Consider the following 20,106-nt stretch of genomic DNA (forward strand, 5'->3'; position numbering starts at 1 on the left):
CTTATGCTTTTGTGCACTCATCAAGCCTCTTTGCAATCATAAAAAGCATATCTTTGAATCTTGTTCAGAAATCAATTAAGTATTCACTAGTGAACAATCGTCGAGACGGTTGTTTTTGTCATAGCGCACAAGTTTTATACAACGATTAAAGCTCTCTCGTAATGGCACGACTCTGAAAAGAATAGAATCACATCAGTCGACGACAACACAACACATATAAGAGATTAATATCTAAAAAGTATGCTAAAGAGTTGCAATAAAAAAATTGTGAGAAATAATTTATCGTCGAGCTTTGAAAAGAAATGTCACTCTTTCGAACTCGAATCTCGGGTTGATTCGAAGAGTGGAATTTTTGCGACTCGATGAAACGAAATGTAAATGGAAAATTCCAACAAGTAGCAGGGGCAATCAAATGGTCTGAAGCTTTCGTGGCCATCTCTAATGACGCGTCACACGTAAACAAGAACACGTAACGCTAGCTCGCAGGAGTGCGGTCGGTTCCGAAACGCACAGTCGGTCATCGATCGCTCGTAATCGTAATGAAATCGTCCGTGATCTCGATGGTCGATGCCGGTTACCTGGATGTCGGTGGATAGATAGCAGGGGTAGCACCGACATCGCCTGCATCGACGACAGCTGTTTCTTGTAGCTGCTTGTAGGCACGCAGTGTGCGCCAGGTGTGCGTCTCACGCTCTCAGGATTTGGCGCGAAACGTCACCGCGTTAGGGAGACACGAGACGGTGTCGCGGCACGGCGAGCGACTGGAATTGGCCGGATTGTGCGTCCAGACGGGCAAGTCCGGTGCGAGCAGGGACCCTTCCCGCCCCGCGCGTCCAATTAGTCAAATACAATTGGAAAGTCCGATGTTTACGTCGCCGACAGCGCGATCACAAAATGGCGTTTCTCGCCGACGTCCTGCTAGCAGGGCTAGCTCCCTATCTCGTTTGTCAGAGTCGAGGAAAGACGCCGTATCACGGCACTCGTCGCACTCGTCTCGCGATTACACGCTGCCTGACATCGCGACTCGATGCAATCGCAGAAGACTACTTTCACGCTACAGCGAAACTCGCTGAAACTCGCTGAAACTCGCGCGTGGCTGGTTTATCTGGCGAAACACACGCGTCAAGACTCTTGATTCGCGCATCGCTTTTCGCGACACCACACCACACCACACCACACCACACCACACCACACCACACCACACTCATACACTCGAGTTGATACTGCTCCCTCGACCGAGCACGCGACGCTATCACCGCGAGGTGACGAGGCGACGAACCGTATGGCATCTCGATGATATCGGTGCAATTGCGTAATGTCGGTAACGCGGGAACGTGTTCTCTCTCTCTCTCTCTCTCTATATATCTCTTACGACTGCGCCAGACTGCGCCAGCATGGCTGCGTTCCATCATTCACTCGTATTCACTGCGAGAGTACTGGAAATATATAGTGTATACCTGACGTCGCGCAACTCTACACACGTTTTCTCTTCGCAGCAAAAGAGGCTGAAAGAGAAGCGACATTTGAATCGTCAAGATAACGGAATTAAAAAGACGGGAAACAAATGTCGTGCCCTCTGTTGACGACGCTCGGAATTTCCATGCAAATTGCACAACTGCGCGTAACTTGGTTAGCACTCGCTCGCTGCTTCATGCCGGCCTGGCAGGTGCTGGCAGTGCCGGCACTCGCGCGCGACGCGACCAGGGTGTGTGTGTGTGTGTAGGTGGGTGGTGTGTAGAGCATGGGTCTCTGGCTGGCTGCTGGGTGGTAGGGAGTCGGAATTCGGATTCGGAGTCGGCAATGACGGCAATATGGCCGGCCAGATGTGCAGCGGCAGGGTGTCACGGTGGTGTTAGTGCCGCGCGTTAGACTCATTCTCGTTATTTATATGTCGAATTACCGCAAGTCTTGTCCGAATCTCGCGTGTTTTCATGGGCTCGGTGATATACTGTGTAGAAGCAGGAATACGGCTTGCATGAAGGCATAGCATACGCTCACCGGCCAAGCAAACATGAAGTGAGTACACATGAACAAGCGGGAGAGAGAGAGAGAGAGAGAGAGCGCGCGAGCGTCGAGAGCACCTCTTTCTCGAGCCTCGTGTGCTCCTCTCTTCATTTCTCTCCGTCTCTTTTCGCGACATTTCAATCCTATGTTGTCGCGAGGATTCGCGGTCGCACCTCCTTGACGCTCCAATTGTAAGAACGGTACGCGCCGCACCGCACCGACGGTCAATATCGGCCGATCCTTTCGAGACTCCGACGTCTACGTCTTCGCTCGCGCACGGTTGTTCGATCCGCAAATGTTCGGACAAAGAGGATATCGATCACGCGTCGGATGCGTCCGCGCGCGCGAAGGGCTGTTCCTTCAATTCGCGATTGTTTTTTAAATGTCGACTTTGGAAGGGAAGTCTTGGACTTGGAGAATGACGAAGGGCAGGAAAAACGTAATGATTTTTGACAGCGTGCGTCCAACGATGGGGCGAGCCGCTTCCCTTCGCTCTCTCTCTCTCTCTCTCTCTCTCTCACGAGCGTTTCGCGAGCCCTAGCTGCTGCCTCTGCCTTGCCTTGCCTTGCCTTTCGAAACAGCGTTCCTCCCTTTTTTCCTCTACCTTGGACTGGTATGGGCGCGTGCAGCACGTAGTACACTTGCCCGACGCGCGTTTCCTACAATGTTCTTCTTACGTGCATCTGATGCCAAGCGTCTTTCAAGGTGCAGCAGAGATCCTGTGCACCCAAGTCATCTCAAATTTCTTCTCATTTCCACGAACACCACTTTTTATAGTACTGGCTGATAAACAGTTTCGAAGAATCGATATAATGTTCGTTTCAAAGTTGTTAATTCCTTTCTTACAAATTGTTCGAATCTCGTCAGAGATAGAAAGCAGAGAATCGCGGATAAATCTTGTTGTTAGATGAAAACATTTCTTTACGAGTCTATAATTTCGAGTGTTTTCCTCTCCATTTGCTACATTGCGCACATTCTGTCTTTCTTCACAATGAGTATAAAACAGAATGTGTCGATTTGTTACGCCACAAATGCATGAAATGAAACTCGAAACTATAATATCGAGTGCTTGTCAAAAAATTTGGTCATAGTAATCCGATTCTCTAAATGTCTAAATTCTACTTGTTGTTTGTATAGAGACAAAATTTGCTGAAAAGTTATACGTTCGAAGGTCTCTTACGTCTGCAATCTCAATATTTCGCTTCAATTTCACTCACTCGTATACGTGTATCAAATTGCATCGCTGTCGCGAAGCGATGCAGTCACGTGACGCTTGAAAAATGCGAAGGTTCAAGATATCGCAACGATCGACTTGCATAGCGTATGATTGAAGCGATTTGGATTTTCGTGGAAAAATCTAAAGCAATTAAACATTTTTAATACATTATACAAGTGCGCGTTTCGAATAATATTTATTAACTAATTTATTACTTTTAACTCTCGTCCACGCGCGAATGAAAATCGCTTATATTAAAATTAATACGGAAGTAACCGAAATTGTCTCCTTAATTAGTTTTGTACACGTGTTGTGGCTAGATTAAATACACGCATTTGCGCCAATATTTGTGTGTTTCAAACAGTCGATTTGAAAGAAATATTTACACATATATGTAACACTTGGATAAATTGGATCGCGTCATTCAATACTTCGATTATAACAAATGATCGATATTATTTAATAACGAACGAATTATAGCATAGCGCTGATTTTTCAACCTTGCTTGTTGTGCCATGACTAGCGTGAATTCATTAATTACACCGCTCAGTCAGCATTACATACCATAACTGCGAACTCGGCAAGCAATTCTTGCATCTCGTTTTGAAGAATAACGCGGAAAGAATTGAAATTAAAATTTATCTAATATACAGCATCTATATTATTATAATATTGTATAATTGCGTATAAAAGTGAAAGCAAAAATAGTAAAGGACTCTTCTCTTTCAAAAATAGTGATAAGGACATTTAAGAGTCAGTTAAACCTTATTATAAATCCTCATTAATAAATTGTGAAATAAACTATTACATGTTTCGGCCACTTGGTTCGGCCATCCCCAGATAGAAAAGATGACAATAGAACGAAAATCATGCTCAGTCAACCGAAGATCGCCTCACATTATGCATGAAACAAGAGTTCCTTGCAAACAGACCGTTTGTTAGTTATGTCTTTTGGTAATCGTATCACTCAAAAGAGAAGCCATCGTCCTCAATGTGACAAACCATCGCAAATGTAACAATCACTTTACGACACATGTAAATGTTTGCAAGGGTCATGCATAATGTGAGGCGATCTTCGGTTGATTGAGCATGATTTTCGTTATATTGTATACTACTAATTATCATCTTTTTTATCTGAGGATCGCCGAACCGAGTGGCCGAAACATGTAATAGTTTATATTTCATTTCACGATTTATATTTATCAATTTTTTTTTATCTTTGTAATTTATTTTTATTATTACATTTTATGTCTTGACGTTTATAATTTTAAATAAGGTTTTACTGACTCTTAAATGTCCTTTCTTCTTATCACTATTTTTCAAAGTGAAAGCTAATACACATATCTCTATATTTGAAGACAAGGTTTTTTTATCATTTACTTTAGGCCCAAGTGATTGGCGGTAGATTTAAAATATCGCTTTGATCGATAAAATACTCGTGAAACAATTTTAACAACAATATCTGTAAAAATTTGCATGCATGAAATATTGTAATTTTACGAATTCTAATTTGTGCAACCTGCTCCTTCGTATACGTGACAGGAAAGGTTATAGGTATATACAAACATCGAACGCGCTTTTCCGCGAAAACACACCATCACTTTATCCACCCGATAATTCTGCTTTTCTTACAAAGCATGGAATGTCTCAAATTTCTTTCATTTAAAAAAAAAAAAAAAACGAAAATTTTGATTTTTTTTTTTTCTAAAAAAGTAGTTTGTTTTATCAAATTTTTCAATTGCTTCAAATTATTATATATGGAATAATACGAGTAATTCTAGTAACATTGAAATTTCTCTTTCATATTTCAATTTTTAGTATAAAAGATTAATGTTTGTACCATAACAACGTAGAGATTAATTTCAATCTCGATTCAACTTGCTCGTTTTTAATTTTTTGAATTAGAAAACGATGAAGAATGGGTTGAGAGAGAGAAAGAGAACTGAGATTAAAGTTAATTGTATAGTAGAAACGCGAGCACATATCCTACTCCAATTGTCGCATCTTCAATGACATGTTTTCAAAGTAAACGCATATATGTATTACACTTTTAGGCGTTTCGTTAACTCGTCAAGATTATTAATCTCGGGGTTTACTCTTTAGTCACCGAGTATCGAGCGTGTGAGACAAAAAGTCAGCGCGACGAAGGCCGCGCACGAGTGACTTCCGCTCAATTCCACGTCATTCTGCAGTCTTGCTTTCGCGGAGACGCCTTTGTTAAAGAAGGAGGTGTAACCGAGTCTCCTTCTCAAGACCACATCTTCGCGTTTCGATTTTCCTATGATCGATATATGATGTATATACATATATGCATGCATGTACAATATATGTATAGACACCTTTTATATAATAATTCCAGGCAATTTTTCCGTTGTCGAGCAGATTTAATAACCATTATACCAGGAGGATCCATGATGCGAACTTTTGCTCAAGTAACGAGTTATAATTGTGATCCTATACTACTACGATATCCCTATTTGTTATCTTCGTCGCTCGCGACGTATTTGGAGGTGTGTTCGGGGTATGTTAAGTTAGCACCCCAACTATAGTACTCAGGAGTTCTGATTAGAGTTCCCACTTCCTTTTGAAGAGTTCCCTATAGTTAATAACAAGAGTTCCGCTCAATAAACATTCTTTTTACATTTTGTAAAAATGGGGTGCTAACTTTTTATCGAATTTCGAGGTGGAATAGTTCTGAGCGGCTTAATAGCTTCAATTTGCGATTGCCTAGAGTTCCTGATATGTAAAAAAAATTTTCGAATATTAAAAAAAAAATAAAAAATTTTTAAAAAATTAATTTTTAGATACAATAGTTCTGATGAGATAATTTCTGTTTCTTTTTGACGACACGAAGAGTTCTCTATGATTTTTAATGACATATGCGCTTAATAATCATTTTTTAATAATTTTTAAAAAATGGGATGCTAACTTTTTAACGAAATTCAAGATCGCATAGTTCTGATCAGCTTAACAGAAGTATTTTGTGAATACCTAGAGTTCTTGATACATAAAAAACATTTTTGAAGAATAATAAAGTTTTAAAAAAATAGTAGAAATCTTTAAAAATTTTTTTGAGAGTACCGAGTAGTTCTGAGTTGCGTTTCTTATAGTACTCGACGAGTTCTATCGAAAACTGTAAGGTGAAAAAGCGATTGGACCAACGGTTTGCAAGATACAGCGACATTTGTTACATTTGTAAGATCATACAATGTTTAAATAAGTAGGTATATCTCAGAAACCGTTGGTCCAATCGCTTTGAACCCTGATACTTTTCGACAGAACGGTCGACAGTAGTTCGGTTCGGAGTTCTGGACAGTTCTCGGCGAGTTCTGTCGAAAAGTATCAGGGCTCAAAGCGATTGGACCAACGGTTTCCGAGATACACTCACTCTAAAAATTGTTGATCTTCCGACAAATGTCGCTGTACACGTATCTTGCAAACCGTTGGTCCAATCGCTTTTTCACCTTACAGTTTTCGATAGAACTCGTCGAGTACTATAAGAAACTCTACTCAGAACTACTCGGTACTCTCGAAAAAATTTTCAAAGATTTCCACTATTTTTTTTAAACTTTATTATATTTAAAAAATGTTTTTTGTGTATCAAGAACTCTAGGTATTCACAAAATAGTTCTGTTAAGCTGATCAGAACTATGCGACCTTGAATTTCGTTAAAAAGTTAGCACCCCATTTTTAAGAAATGATTATTAAGCGCATATGTCATTAAAAATCATAGAGAACTTTTCGTGTCGTCAAAAAGAAGCAGAAATTATCATCAGAACTATTGTATCTAAAAATTAATTTTTCAAAAATTTTTTATTCCTTTTTTATTCTTCGAAAATTTTTTTTACATATCAGGAACTCTAGGCAATCGCAAATTGAAGCTATTAAGCCGCTCAGAACTATTCCACCTCGAAATTCGATAAAAAGTTAGCACCCCATTTTTAAAAAATGTAAAAAAAATGTTTATTGAGCGGAACTCTTGTTATTAACTATAGGGAACTCTTCAAAAGGAAGTGGGAACTCTAATCAGAACTTCACTGAGTACTATAGTTGGAGTGCTAACTTAACATACCCGTGTGTTCGAAGGTTCTCTTTACAACCAATTGCAAAATCTGCAATTGGGTCAATTTCCGAATTGTACAAAAGCAATATTTCTTGTACGAATAAAACGTCTTTTTTTTTTTCGCGAAATTATTTATAATACTTAAATTCAAATAACAGCGACATTATAAGCGTCATAAGTTTTTGATATGCGTAACCGCGATATTATTTTATTCATCAATACGTCAGCTTTTCGTTTTGTAGTTCTGCGTAAACTGCATAGTTGCATGATAGATATTTGATGTATAGTCAAGCTAACGCGTTTAATCTTTAATCAAATAAAATGACCGCGATGACTTTTAATTAAATTTTTATTAAAATTAAGACGAGCTCGATCCCAGCAGATGGTTGTGAGTCATTATCACCGCAGATATGATCGGTTGGCGATAATAAAACACCCTATATACCTGCCGGAAATGTTACGTTTTGTGCATTAGCAAGTGTGATCCGGTACGTTTTCGATGTGTGTTCATGCGCGATACATATGTATGTAGGTATATGTATACGACCGCAAACTATCTCTCTTACTGAGGAGTGAGGAGAGAACAAACCGTCGTATACTATCCCACTGTCATTTGCTAAACCATGGGTAAAGCCGCGTAATGGCTTTCAATTTCACCTTCAATAACCGAGCTTAATTAATTTTAATGCTACGATATGATGCAGATTGCTCGAGTAACCCACTTTTACCCTCCAAGCTTATAATAACCAGCTTGGATTTGAAGGGAGCTGGTTTTGATCGATATAATGTATTGATATCACTTGAAAGCTATAAAGAAGAATAATCAATTTCAATGCACACAATTAATTAATGAGGACAAAATTAAAACATGAAAAATAATTTTAAGTTTTGTTCACTGCTACATGGGTTTTTTGATTGCGTAAGGATACATGATGACTTGGTACATAGCACCCTAACGTGTAAATACATGCGTATGTACATATATATATATATATATACACCCCGAAGGTTGCACGTTCCTTTGTTAAATTTCCATTGTCGCGTCCATCGTGTTATACACTTTGCGCCGACTGGGAAAGATTTTTCCATAGTCACTTTCTTACGCACTCTTACTTACGTAGACAGAGGAGAGACTTGTGCTTCTGTACGCACGTTCTTCAGGCGTACGATATCATTATGCAAACGCGCAAGTAACTCATATACAATTTACATGGCTCTCCTTTGGCGGATGCAGTTTCATTCTCCTAGTCCGAAATTCTCGGGAAATTCGATAAAATTATCGTTACTTATTCAACAAAGTTATTGACCAGCATCGCACCTCTGACTCCTACATCGTTTGTGTCATCGTGACGTCGAATCATGAAGAATTCTGTAAGATTAATATCTGTTGGACAAAATCCTGTGTATTATTCGTTTCATTGTTGAAATTGAAAGAAATTGCATTTCGGATTATACGAGACGACGACCCAGACGTTACGGTCCTGAAGTCAAGGGCTCGTTGATGTACGAGAGGAGGAGAAGACTACTAACTCGAGTGTCGAGGCTTGACTTACCTATCCAGTTAATGTTGACGCATGGTTTATACCTTCCTACTTACCATATGTTACTTTCCGTGATCGTATTCGTTTCATTAAGGTGAAGCCATACGCTTCTTTGGGCATTAAAAATACCGCTTTATTTAAAAAAATGAAATTATAACCGACTTTATGCCAATGCATGGGTATCAATATTGAACTATTGTAAACGATAAAAATTTTTCTATTTTTGTGTAAATTTTGTTATGACGTCTAAAAAAGAAAAAAATCCCCTCTTCGAATAACAAAAACAATTTTGTACAAACTTTATTTCGTTTTCACTTTTACATTTTTTGCGAAAATCTTGTATAATAAAAGACGGTAGTGAAAAGGTGAAAAATGATTCATTAACAGAACGCGGTTACATAAAAAACTCTCACCGTATAATATAGGTATATAATAAATGTGTCTTACAATGCAGAATGCCAGACATCTCAGAAATATTTGCCAGGGATTAAATTTTAAAGGATAAATTATTTCACAATAAAATATTTTATGATTAAATGATTATTTACGATATTCTACGATATATATTTTAGTAGATATTAGAATTACCCTGGTAAAAGAAGTTTACAGAGAACAATAGAAAAAAATCCTATCGTTCTGAATATGAAATTTGGTTCGCGAATTCACTAATTTGAATTAGATCTTAGAGAGAGAGAGAGAGAGAGAGAGAGAGAGAGAGAGAGAGAAATATTGTACAAATTTTATAGAACTCATTAAAATGGGATAGAATTTTATATCGCGGATTCATGTATCGTGATGCTCGCGAGGATATAGAATCGTCGACACGAAAGAAAACAATATAAAAATTTATGGGAAAAAAACGATACAAATTGATAGAAATTCTCTATCGTCCTCTATCAACTTTTTTTTTACCAGAGTTTAAAGGCGTAAAATAATTTGTAGAGACACTGGAAAGCCTGCGTAGTATCATCAATTTTCCCGTTATCGAATCTGACGTGTCGGATCGGTCTGATAAACCAAGTGTTGCTGAAAACACGTCAGTGCTCGACGAGTTCCGTTTAAACGTTTTCTTTCGATAAGAGATAGATAGGAATCGGTCGCGGAAATCCGCCGCCGAGCTGAGAATTAATAGAGCCATCACGATTGGATTCGTCATTGTCGGTGAGACTCGTATGAACTAACCATGCTGTATATGAAAGCGAAACATAATGCGTGCTCGCTTTTACGATGTAGAAAATAAATTCGATATCCAATGTCGTATGTGTATGTGCACCGTCATTTCAATCACCACTGCTTCCTCTCACGCGCGCAGAGTATACTTTTTTGTTCCTCCTTATACCAGGATACAATGCAAGGAGATAATAAAAATCTCGACGACGCAGAATTGCCATTCAAATTGGCATTCCTCTCAGTCAGTTTAGTATTTAAATTGTAATTTATTATATAAGATAAATATTATTATTTGTGAATAAAAATAAGATATGCTTTTCTTATGCTGAAATTTATCAAATCTGAATTCCTTTCTATTAGGCTGAAAGTTTCGATAATTCTGAAAAAAATCTGCGTAGAAAAAAATCTCTTATCTTTTGAACATGACAAGTGAAATTATTTACAAATACTCACGAAGCATTTTGTTCTTTGCGATTTGGTCGTTCGCTGAGAGAATCCAATCGCGATATTTTCCGGGGATGGTCAACAATATGAGATACAATTATATACCGGAACGATTATTTCATTCGGCGTTTAGTGAAAGGTTAACGCTCCCCTGAGCATTATACTGAAATTAAAGCGCAATTTCGTGTATGTGTACAATAAGTTTTGTTTGTTATGTAGACTGTATATAAAGTGTATATAGGCTACACGCGATTGAGATTTATGGTTATTGTTTTACAATATGCGAAAAGCAGCTAAGGTATTTGTTCCACTTTTACGTAATATATACTATATGGTGCTCTCAGTCTGATGGTTACTATCGGCCAGACAGAGAGAAAGAATCTTTCTCGACGTTACTTCCGACTACTGATATACAATGCCGTTCACGCTTTATGCTCTAAAAGTTTCGACATCCGCGTAGAGTAGAGGATGATAAATCTGCGCACGATCGGGAACGTGACGAATCCGCGATTCCGGAAGAAAGGCATAAGAAAGTGTACCTATAGGTATACCATCGCGTTTGTAGACCATCACTTTGGGTTGTTTCTCGAAAAGCTCTGAGAAAATACATAAAGAATTAAATAATAAATAAAATCACAAAGCGCGAACGTATTTTCTTTTTTCAAATTGTCGATAATATTTGTCAAAAGGATTATCTCTCTACAAAAATGAAACTTACTCCATAAAGACAGTTGCTCCTTCAAATCTTTTCACTGAAATTCGCGAATAACGTTATAAGTATAGTAATGTCCTATACTTAATAATATTTGATTTTACCGATTTGTATTTTCGCCTATTCGCTGTAATCACGCGTAGCACAGGCAGCGTGATTATGTGTAACTCGGACAGCGTGCTTTATAGTTATTGACCGGTAATTGTCGTGTATGTACAAGGCCGGCCGGCCGCGGTCTCTGACCCACATACAGCCGCGATATTGACAAAATCGCCAAATGCTTCTCAATATTCATTGAGAGAAATGGATTTTTATACGTATGTGTGTGATTCCAAGTGATTAACAGAGGAAGTTTATTAGATATACCTATTATAATAATTGCATGAGGGGGTAAAAAGAAAATGTTTTTAGAAATAGTATATGTTTTCTTCCACACATGAGACGTGCTTTTTCATTTGACAATCCGATCGATCGATCCGCATGATTCGCAATTACAATAAAAATATTGAGAAAATGTTTCTTATCCTTTTCGCGCGTTATCTATTCGTATGCGTTGTCCAACGGCCTCGAAACGCGCGAATCGCAACGAACACGTTGTCGCGTGTTATCTATACTTTGCTTGGTCGTGTATACCTACAGCAGTAGCAGGATAGTTGAGGAAGTGGCGCGGTATCTCGCCACATCCTACTTCGTCCTGTTCCCGTTTTGCCAACGGAGTGAGTAGACACCCTGCCTCTCAGTCCAGTGAAAGCGACAGCCATGCAGCACGCAAGCGAGTCTTCCGCGCCGCAGATCGCGAATTAGGATTGAATGTCGCAGAGACATTTAATTACATCGCGCGTAAACTGTGCGTTTATTCCGTTTCCAATCCGCGCACGCGGTGGTTGCCTGCATTATCTTGTCATTATTTTACGCGGCTTCTGATTCTGACGATTTCGATGCTATATAAAAATGATCACTTAACGAAAAGAATCTCTTTGCGATCATGTGGGGGGACTCCCGCGGCGAAAATTCCTTCTCCAAGACTGGCAGGACGAGATGGTCCTACGAGACTTACTCATCCGAGAATCAGACACGGAATCAAGACGCGTTCACCAGGATGCGCCCTTCTGTAATGGTGCAAGAAGATCCCGCGTCGCAGCAGCGTTCGAGTTATCGCCTGCAGCAACGGTCTTCTTGGCAACAGGATAATCGTTCGTGCGTGGTACCTACACATACATACACAATGCGCGCGTCAATATTCTCCTTCGTTTCAATTTTTCCTTCTTCCTCTCACGCAATATCCACAAAGTTGTTTCTCGTTTGTTTCTTCACTAACGATTCCAAAGTTTTCATCAGTTTTCATATCTGCGGGACAATGTTGGGTGCTTTCCGTGTGTTGGTGACACAAGTCGACACAAATGTTTCCTTCTTCCTCATTTAATGTACAAGACAAATACAAGGGAGTAATGTCGCAATGTAAACGGGAAAGCACTTTAAATATTCCTTTTATACGCTTGTACAATAAATTGTCCGATTTGATGTATTTCGCCGCAGTTGTGTGTTGTTCGGTGGAATGATTATGCAAGAGGCTATCAGAAATGTAATGAAATCGTTAATGATTAAGAAATCGGATAATCTATATTTCGATTTGTCATTGTCCACTTTGCTACTCGGATTATGTGACTTTTTCGTACAAAAGAAACAAAATGATAGTGGCGTGAGATATGAACCATCCACGACTCAGTTCGGCGCAATATTTACTCCGGTACATGATTTATTTCCTTAGCGCTCTTTAGATAACAACTACTTTAATTTATGCAAATATATCTATAAATATACCACTCTGTTATATAAATAATTAAATTAATTGAAAAAATATCATTGACAACTTGGCACTTTTTAACTATAGATAAATTTAACTATTCTCGTTCTCTCTCTCTCTCTCTCTCTCTCTCTCTCTCTCTCTCCCTCTCCTTGAGGTAACGTAACGAAGAAGACAAAAGAACGTGAGAGAATAATTGTGAATAATTGCAGAAAGAAGCAAAAAAATTAATTGATTAAAAGGTAAAAATAGTTTGGTGGCTTCACAGAACTCCAAGAATAAATCAAATATAAATAAATTGCTCGTATGAGCCTTTGCAGTTAGTGCATAAATAATAGATTTATGAATCGATGAGATATAATTTGCAAACAATTCGGATGTATTATACTTATCAGCCAATAATCTTATCGTTCTATTGCCTTATAAATACCTATATTATTTATGCATTAACAATGCAGAGTCTCTTTTATACTTAAAGTCAATTTACTTATATTAGCAAAAATCAATTAATGTCTTGTTGTTTACAGTGAAGTGAGCATATCATCCGCCCGCGCGTCGGTGATGGTGTACGACGACGTGAACAAGAAATGGATACCGAGTGGCAGTTCGTCTGGTCTGTCCAAGGTTCAGCTCTATCACCACCAGGTGAACAATACGTTTCGCGTAGTTGGCAGGAAGCTGCAGGACCACGAAATTGTCATCAACTGTGCGATTCTAAAGGGACTTAAGTACAATCAGGCCACGGTCACGTTTCACCAGTGGCGAGATAACAAGCAAGTTTACGGGCTCAATTTTTCCAGTAAAGATGACGCCGATGCCTTTGCTCGAGCGATGCTGCAGGCACTCGATGTAATTTATTATATATATCTTTTACCTTATAGTTTTATTAAAACTAACTCTGACTTTTACGACATTCCGGATTTTATTATCTATTCTATAGTTGTATAGTTTTAGCATCTATCCTGAAGTTATTACGCTGATTTAAGATCCGAAGCGACCAAACCTTTCGACAAACATTCAACTTGGATGTTATTAACTAGAAATAAAAAAAAAAAGAGACTTAGGAATAAAAAACGTTTGCTATCGTAGAACATCGATTTCAGTTACAGCAATTACAATTACCGACTTTGTTAGGCGTTGTCATAATTGGATATATTATCGTTAATTCACTTTTAATTACACATTATGTCTTGTTGCAATGTTGCGTAGGTGCTGAGTAATGGTAGCAACATATCAAGGAGTCTCGCTCCAACAACCAACACGACTACTCAACAGCAAACCGCTTATCAACAGCAGCAGCAACAACAACAGCAACAACAACCACAACAACAGCAACAACAACAACAACAACAACAGAGCCAGGCAACTGTTCAATATGAGGAAGACATGGGATACAGGTATGTCTCTTTTATATATTTTCTTTTTATTTCTTTTACATTTTCAAACAATTTATAATGTAATTATTATCTCATTATTGTAATTATTTTCTGTCACAAAATATACCACAGTGCACACAAAGTTTAGTCAATCCACGTCACATTTTCGAACGAAATGCAGGCGATCTCATTTCTTTTATCTGTAATAAAATATTTTCTTTACAATAAATACAACAAATCAGTATGAAGACATCATCACATATGAGGCAGTTTTGGTGTATACAATGTGGTCGTTATATAGCTAGGACGATATATATAATATGTATGTCGAATACATATATGTAGGAAAAACTTATAGGGTGACAATTTACTTTATGGACATACTTAGACCCATTTCAATTTCCCTACCGTTCACCTAAAACGAGTCACACATCTGTCCTGACTGGTTGCAGTCAAGGTCGTAACGCTCGGATTTCCTTGTCCCTGAGCCATCTGCCTACAGGAGGTCAGACGGCCCTACCCGTGGGCTCCGCCACCACAACCCCCGAACACCACGTGACCGTTAGTGGTGCTGTTGGCACTGTTATTCAAATGGGTGCGCGTGGCTCATCGGGCGATGGATACACGAGGTGATCTTCCTGTCCTTTTAACCCGTAATAATCTGAATTTCTTAATTAATTACCATTAGAATATTTTTTACGCAATATCATACGTTATTGAATAACGCGGAAAAGGGAAAATTTTTTCTATTAAAATATGCCGAGAAATTATTGATTTGATATTGTTGTACCATATAAGATTACATATAGGTTAATATGGGTTAAAGGCTATCTAGGATCTCCTTATTCTTTGTAGTAAAGATTTAGGGCATTAACCACGTTAGAATAATCGTTCTACTTCTTTCCTCCTTGCATCTTTCACCTTCCCCTGTACTGTAGTTCTCGAAGGATGTTGCAATTTAGCGGTTTCAAATGTTTCAGTCAATTGACTTCTATTTTTTTTTTCTTCTCTCTTCCGTGTAGTGAATACTTACCGTCTACGAAACTTCAGTTACTATGAAAATGAGAATCGGAAAGATATTGTACGATGGAAAGATATTTACAAGATGTCGAAAATAAAATTGCAGAAACCAAGCGGGAGAATTCGCATTCTCCCTGCATTCTGCGCCTTTCAAAATAACTCGAATAGGTACATTGCACGACGAAGTTTTATATTTTTTCTGTAATTTTTTGTTGACACTTTTTACATAATTCAAGATACCTATATTCGATAAATTTAATTTATCAAAACGCGGTTATAAAGTAGGTTAATATATTATATAATTTGTCAGGAATAATATAACATGTTATACATGTATGTGTATATCTACATTAGCTTGCTCTATATGGAAAGTATCTTGCATTGTATGATGAAAATATAAAGAAGATTAACATCTTTAGTTGTTTATGTGGTTTGTATAAATATCAATGTTTAAACGTCTTAACAATACACTGTGATGTTGGGTAAGAGCATTTTCCTATTGTTGAAATATATTTATAGCGAAATTTTGAAAATAATCTTTGTAGCACAATATTGTTTAGCATGTTAGTATGCGACACATTTAAATTTATTTGTTGCGTTTATATATATATATATATATACATATATATATTTTTTTTCTCTTTATGCCAGTTTTGAGAAATATGAAATCAGTCAAGATGAATTTTTAGTAACGATCTATGTATAGAAGAAATTATACATATATCTATTATATTAGTTGACTAGCTCTACTCTACGCTTTATATTAACAATGCATTGTGAAAAATCATTTTGTAACTAATTCTAAATTTAATCTGCGCAGAACTATGACTAGGGAAGACGTGGCAATAATTCAGGAACGTAGAATGTCTCAGCAAAGTCAAGGTATTATATTTATATTTTTAGCATAATAAATATTATACATTATGCATAATAAGAATATTATCTCTAAATTTAATTTTATAACAAGAGCGCACATGTACATATGACAAAAATTGCATTTAAATTACAAGAGTACAATTCTAAAGAAATTGTCCAAATTGTAGTATACATATAATACATATATTATAGCCACTTGTGTGCGTGTGTATCTATACTTATATATGTATATGATTAAAAAATGATATTTTTTTACAGCAACTGGAAGTCCTAATCCTATATCACCGAGCTGCCCGCCTGCTACACAGCAACAACAACAGCAACAACAACAACAACAACAATCCGGTCATCATCGAACTTCATCGGCACCGCCGGCACCACAACCGCCTCCACAACAACTACCAACCCTGCAAAGTGGTGGCGGTACGATTCCAGCAGCTCCACAAATGTCGGCTGGACCGGGAGTCGGTCCCCCAGTACCACCGCCCCAACCTCCGATTGCACCTCCTGCCCCGCCTTGTCCACCGACAATGATGAATTTTAGTTCGTCCGCGACACCGGCGCCACCGATGATGATGAATCAGTATGCACAATCGCCATCATCCCAATCAAATCAACAGTCTCAATGTCAGTCTATTTACGTTACTAATCAGGCAAATCAATATGGTGTTGCGCCTGTAAGCAATCAGTACGCGAGTGGAACAGTGGTTCCTAGTAGTAACAGCGGCACTGGAAGCGGTGCGGTCTCTGTCGTGGGCCAGAGTCCGAACCAATTTCCACCATCTGGCAGTCAAAATAACTTTTACGGTACTAATAGTCAGGCGAGTAATTACACTACTGGTGGACAGGTTAATACAGGCCAATATAATCAATCAGTTGGCAATCAGGCTGCGCAATACGGTAGCAGCGGTAATCAGTATGGAAGTAATAGCTCGATAAATCAGTACGCCGTCGGTCCGCCACCTGGTCCGGTGAATCAGTACGCGGTCGCGCAGCCTGGTCAATCCCAGTACGTATCTCAGGCACAATCACAATATGGCGGTACCGGGCAGGTACAAGTAGCTGCCACAGCGGGTACGACGAACCCGTATGGGACACCGTCAAATTCGGTGAATCAGTACACTAACAGTGGACATCACACAGTCAACGCTTATGCTCCTGTTACTAATAGTGGTCCTCCACCGCCTCCGATGGTATCACTGGCTGGTCCCGCTGCACCGCCTCCACCGCCACCGCCACCTGTACCTAATGCTAACAGTTCCACCGCTGCTGCTGGTTCGTCTATTAGTTCCTCGAATGATCCTCCACCTGACACCAACTCATTAGCAGCTGCTCTTCAAGCACGTCTTAAAAAGAAACAGGTAATTTTCTTTTTTTAATTGTAATCTTTATTTCGATAGAATTGCCATTTGTTTGCAGAAACGATACATATGTATACATGATATATTAAATTAACATGTTTGTACGTATGAAATATACAAGTAGGATAAACTTTTTTATCAATAGCAACAGTCACAACCAGTGGAGAACAGCGGCTCGAGTACTAGTAGTAGTAGCAGTGGAGGAGGCGGCAATTATGGCACCTTAGGGAGAGGTGGAGGCGGCGGAATGGCCTCCATGATGGATGAGATGGCTAAGACTCTAGCACGGCGAAGGGCTGCCGCCGAAAAGAAACAACCCGAGCAACCACCGGTAAACATTTGTTGTAACAATAACTTGGACATTCAGAAATTGACAAATAACATTGACGTCGAAAAATCGGCGAGAAATAGATTAATTTATAACGCGCTTTAGAATGGCAACTTCTCAATCGATAAAAACTTTAATCATACAAATGTTGAAATAATTTCGATAAGAAAATTTTTTTTTGCAAAAGGATTACATATAATATAATATAATGCAATTATAAATATAATTATAAATTATAATCACAAGAGAAAAAATAAAAGAATGAGAGAGAGAGAGAGAGAGAGAGAGAGAGAGAGAGAGAGAGAGAGAGAGAGAGAGAGAAGAAAAAGCGCTAAACGATTCTTTTTACAGGAACCAGAAAGTTCACCGGACAAGAAATCTTGGGATAAAAACAATGCGTCTAATAATAAGTTTCCTAATGGCGCCGAGTCACCGAAATCGGTTCGCAAGAGGTTCGGTTCAGCTTCTGAGGATACTCTTCTTAAAGTAAACGGTGTTAACGACGGAACTTCGCTCACAGCGCAAGAAATGGAGGCCTTTAAGGTGGAGATAATTAAAGAAGTGCGGAAAGAATTTCAGAAAATGAAACAAGAAATAATCGATGGTACGGAATATTATTACAGCTATGCAAAATCTTTCGCGATCTATAAGATATTATATAAATGTAAAAGTTTTTGCTTTATATGAAACATTTTATATTTTCAGCCGTAAGAACAGAACTGAATAAGAGATAAAGAAGATATAATAAAGAAGAGATAGAAGATACAAAACCGAGCTCTCAAAACCGAAAAGAAACAGAAAAAATTTGAAGCAAAACAAAAAATTTCAAGAGAGAGTTATGTGACTAGATTGCTCGATATCAAAGCGATATCATTGAGAACTACGTACAGGTTTTTACAATATATTTACGAGAATGTAATGCGTTTATACATTCATGTATATCGAACATTTATATATAAGTAAATTAATCGTAGCGTCTTAAGTGGCCGTAATATTTTTGTTATTTGCTATATAACAATCGTAACGAAAAATATTGAATTAATTGAGTTTCATTTAAAATAAAATAATTATTAATTCAATTATACGGGAAAATTGATTTTCTTCACGCATATAAAGAATTAGAAGAAACTCTTACAGATTCTCTGAGCGAGAAAAATATTTCAATGAGAGTATATAATATAATAAATACACGCACTCTGAAATATTATATCGCTTTGTAATTTAAAGGGATATCGATAAAGACCAACAAATGGTGTATTATTTATATTATAAATGATACCAATTTTTACACATAAATATCTATTATAATGTTTTCATTTTTCTCTTCCTCCTTTTCCCTTTCTCCCTACCTCCTTTCATCGTACCTTCTTTCCCCGTTTTTTTCTCTAGACAAATTTATAATTAAAAAATGAGAAATTTTATAATTAAAGTTGTTATTAATATCACATGTAATACTCTTACTACGAATTTTAACGTGAAAATTATTTACTTCTTAAAAAGAAACTCAATTATTTCAACGTTCACATGTTACGCATCGTATATTTTCTACTGCATATGTTTAGGCAGAGTTTTGCTAGATATGTTAATTAAAACTTTCTTTTACACATAGAGACCGATCTCATCATAAAACATTCTATGTAGAATTCTTTTGTCAATATCGTGGCATGTGTTTTTTCGCATTTTTGTTTTTGTTTTTTATTTTAACGACACCTTGTCTTATGTAACTATCTTAATTTATGCAAAGCACGTTGCTTTATCGATTTCTATCATGATGCGAATCAATTTTTTAAAATATAACGGACGAATACATTCCAAGAAACACATCTCGTATCCTAAATACGCTAATCTCTTAGACATGTTAAACGTTGTAAATAGTAATAACGACGATAGACGGATGCCACGATTGTTGATTATAAAATTCTCGAAAACATTGCGCTTAAACAATATATAATTACGAAATCTTCGTATTAATCCATTTTTGGATATCGAATATTTAAATTACGATTCACATTTTTTGTATGTTTGAAACCTACAGTACATGATGCTTTTTTCCTTCTGAGTTGGATTTCCGTACTTACTATCATGTTGGCAGCAGCGTTGACAAAGCTGCTGGCCATGTGGCTAGCTTGGATTCAAACGGTACGAGTTTTCGTGCTGACTGAGCAGCTGGAATTTTTTTTGACAAAAGGCG

At 37.8% G+C, this 20,106-nt stretch overlaps 1 protein-coding gene across 1 annotated transcript; it reads left to right on the forward strand.

Moving 5' to 3' along the window:
• The first annotated feature begins 1,950 nt into the window (after nucleotides 1–1,950).
• On the forward strand, nucleotides 1,951–18,898 carry ena (ENAH actin regulator enabled). Its single transcript, XM_018546404.1, has 8 exons — nucleotides 1,951–2,016; nucleotides 13,482–13,803; nucleotides 14,164–14,351; nucleotides 16,171–16,232; nucleotides 16,485–17,587; nucleotides 17,733–17,918; nucleotides 18,267–18,519; nucleotides 18,621–18,898. Exons 1-8 carry the CDS (start codon nucleotides 2,012–2,014, stop codon nucleotides 18,647–18,649), a joined length of 2,148 nt encoding a protein of 715 aa, XP_018401906.1. The 5' UTR covers nucleotides 1,951–2,011; the 3' UTR covers nucleotides 18,650–18,898.
• Nucleotides 18,899–20,106: the final 1,208 nt, after the last annotated feature.

This window comes from Cyphomyrmex costatus, unplaced genomic scaffold, assembly GCF_001594065.2.
Source record: "Cyphomyrmex costatus isolate MS0001 unplaced genomic scaffold, Ccosl1.0 scaffold55, whole genome shotgun sequence".
NCBI classification, from domain to species: Eukaryota; Metazoa; Arthropoda; class Insecta; order Hymenoptera; family Formicidae; genus Cyphomyrmex; species Cyphomyrmex costatus.

Bases quoted from the DNA above. Each gene is read 5' to 3' on its own strand.
- ena (XM_018546404.1), top strand. The intron at 14,352-16,170 runs GTATGTCTCTTT...TAATCTGCGCAG, and splicing joins GAGGAAGACATGGGATACAG to AACTATGACTAGGGAAGACG. The intron at 17,588-17,732 runs GTAATTTTCTTT...TTTTATCAATAG, and splicing joins CACGTCTTAAAAAGAAACAG to CAACAGTCACAACCAGTGGA.